Here is a 2,770-nt window from a genome sequence, read left to right on the forward strand (position 1 = left end):
TCTAATTAACTTGATTTTTTTATATATATAATCTACTTGACGAATCCTACAATATGAACCGTTCGAATTATCGAAAGAGATTTGAGACAACACTTCAAAAAAAACACAACAGCCTGCTATGTCCAAAGACACAGCAGAATCTACATATCCCAATTATAAACACTCATCAAGTGAAGTAAACTGGGCATCTCTTGTCTTTGTAATTTGCCAAGATTGAGCCATCTGGGCCCACCCCAGCTTCACAGTTGGCATGCATCTTGTGGTGCTTACTATCCCACTTGGACACCTTAAATCGGATGGTCGACGTTACTTGGAGTCGAAAAACCACCACCCCTTGATCACGATCATTCTGAAACTGCATCCAACGGTTGCTATTCACCGTCAAGGTGGCCCCACTCAGTACACCGTAAAGCACCGTAGTATTTTTCGGCTTCTGATAAAATGGAAATAACAAAAAAGTCTTCCCAATGGCCTGATCTTGGTAATACAGAGTCACCTGCATCGCATCGTAGTGAATCCCTATCACCTGGTTTGAATTACGGGCCGTTACGTTGAATATAACTTCCGCATTTTCGAACCCGTTTGATTGGTTCAGACCCGGGACCGAAAATTCCCGGATATGGAATCTGGTTCGGTGCGGGCGTAAACTGAGCCATAAAATGAAGAAAATAATGCCCAAAATGAAGAGTACGGTAAGAAATATTGCACATACTATTTTTGAGATCCGGGTTGTGAGGCTTTCTCGGACCCGGTGGACATAGTACCGGGTCGTCTTGTGCCGCCTGTATTGGCGGTCATCGTGGGTCATGTGGGGCTGCCCGTATTGGCGGTTATCCTTGGTCATGTGGGGCTGCCCGTATTGGCGGTCATCATGGGTCTTGTGGGGCTGTCCGTATTGGCCGTCATCCTTGGTCATGTGGGGCTGCCCGTATTGGCGGTCATTGCGGGTGCCTTGGATCTGAATTTGGTTTTGGGATGGGTGCATTTTCTCCGGTGACAAATAGGAGAATGTTAGGATTCAATGTTGATGACACAAGGAATCCATATGGTGATGGGTGTTTTTATATGAAGTGTAGAGAAAGAAAGGTGACATTGGAATAATTTCGATGGGAAAAGAAAAGAATAAGGGTCTTTATGTTTTTTCAAATATGTGCAAAATGGTCATGTTAGGAGAGGTATAGTATAGAAGTTCCCTAGCGTGCATGAAAAGCATATATACCAAGTCTAACTAAGATGTATATGGTTATTGTGTAAAAACATAATAAATCAAACCAAACTAAATTAAACTAAGTTTTGAATTTCATTAAATAGGGTCGGTTATATGAATTCTCTTTTTCACGCGACCCTATCAAAGGCCGTAAGAATATAATAGTGTTATATAAATTAATAAATTTTATATTTTTTTACTCATTATTGTGACATTTATCATATTACTAAAATGGGGATTTGTTTCAAATTAATATATATATATATATCAACAATGCTCCCTACACCCAGTGGGGGTGGCGCCCCCAGTGACGTGGCGCGCCCCCACTGGTCGAAAATCAAAAAAAAAAAAAAAAAAAAAAAAAACTGTTTTTTCCTTCCAACCCCCGGGTGACACCTCACTGGGTGTCACCCCCAGCTGGGGGTAGGAAGCTTTTTCCATATATATATATATATTTCATGACACATCAGTTAGTATATATATATATATTTTTATTTGTCGAAATTATTATTTTACATAACATTTTGCATGTTGTAAGCTGCTAACTTTGATGTGTGTTCCCTAGACTTTTGCATTTTTGTTTTTAAGCCAGGATCGGTATCAATACTATCTTTTCGGTCGTATTTTATATTTATATCTTAGGCATATGATATGATACAAATCTAGTTAAGCCCTAGGAAAATACATTGGATGAGTAAGACAATTTGAGGTCTAAAGTGATAAATTTAAAGACACTAACCATAAATTTATTTTTTAATCTTTTTTGTCATTATACCTAAGTTCTAATCTTTTTTTGGCTAAAAGCACACAATTTGTCCAAAATAACTACTATTTGTTGAAATTAACTTATCTGTCTGCCTCTTGAAATCATCTTATCTATTGAAGTCATCAAATTTGTCTATCTGTTGAAATTCACCAAGCCTATTTTACTATCTGTTGGAATTTACCAAACTACCGATTTGTTGAAATGTGATACATATTACTCATTCAACATCTAATTTGTTGAATATCACATATTTCTCTACCTCACTACCACTATTTGTTGCCGCCATCCGCCGTCACCGCTGTCGCCGACTTTTTTGGCCAATTTTTCTAGCCACTTTTCTTACGCCGGTTGAAGGGACTAAATATAAAATGGGTCGGATCCAAGCCTTGGGCTGGCCCAATCTATTAGACTAAAGTCCTGAGAAGTAGGGTAAACAAGTGGGCCAGTCCGATTAGCCCAATTATATCACCAACAATCTACCCAAGTCCTCAAGCACTTGGGCCCAACTTGTAGTGGAAAGGTTAGTCCAGCCACAATGTTGGGCTGGGCCGAGCTGCAGGATTTGATCATTGGACTGAACCCAAAAGGGGCCGAGCCCATGCAAAGATATCCTACTGGGCCAGTCCATTTCTACAAGTAATCTCATAAAGGGCCGAGTCGAGGCACGACGGTACCGAGCCAAAAGAACCCAACAGAAAAACATGGAAGCTATGAATGCATACACATGAAGGGTGCCACCTCAGCTGGTCCCTTTCCCATAGAATCACGAAAACAGTTGATCGAAGGAATGTGATATG

At 40.0% G+C, this 2,770-nt stretch overlaps 1 protein-coding gene across 1 annotated transcript; it reads right to left on the reverse strand.

Annotated features, from left to right (window-relative positions):
* On the reverse strand, window positions 1-1,052 carry LOC114306715 (NDR1/HIN1-like protein 26). The gene has a single exon (XM_082889724.1). It carries the CDS (start codon window positions 983-985, stop codon window positions 167-169), a length of 819 nt encoding a protein of 272 aa, XP_082745850.1. The 5' UTR covers window positions 986-1,052; the 3' UTR covers window positions 1-166.
* Window positions 1,053-2,770: the final 1,718 nt, after the last annotated feature.

The sequence above is a fragment of the Camellia sinensis genome, chromosome 9 (assembly GCF_055761805.1).
Source record: "Camellia sinensis isolate YWXY chromosome 9, ASM5576180v1, whole genome shotgun sequence".
Classification (NCBI taxonomy): domain Eukaryota; kingdom Viridiplantae; phylum Streptophyta; class Magnoliopsida; order Ericales; family Theaceae; genus Camellia; species Camellia sinensis.

Excerpts from the sequence above, each read along its gene's own strand:
- LOC114306715 (XM_082889724.1), bottom strand. The coding sequence starts at position 985 with ATGCACCCATCCCAAAACCAAATTCAGATCCAAGGCACCCGCAATGAC.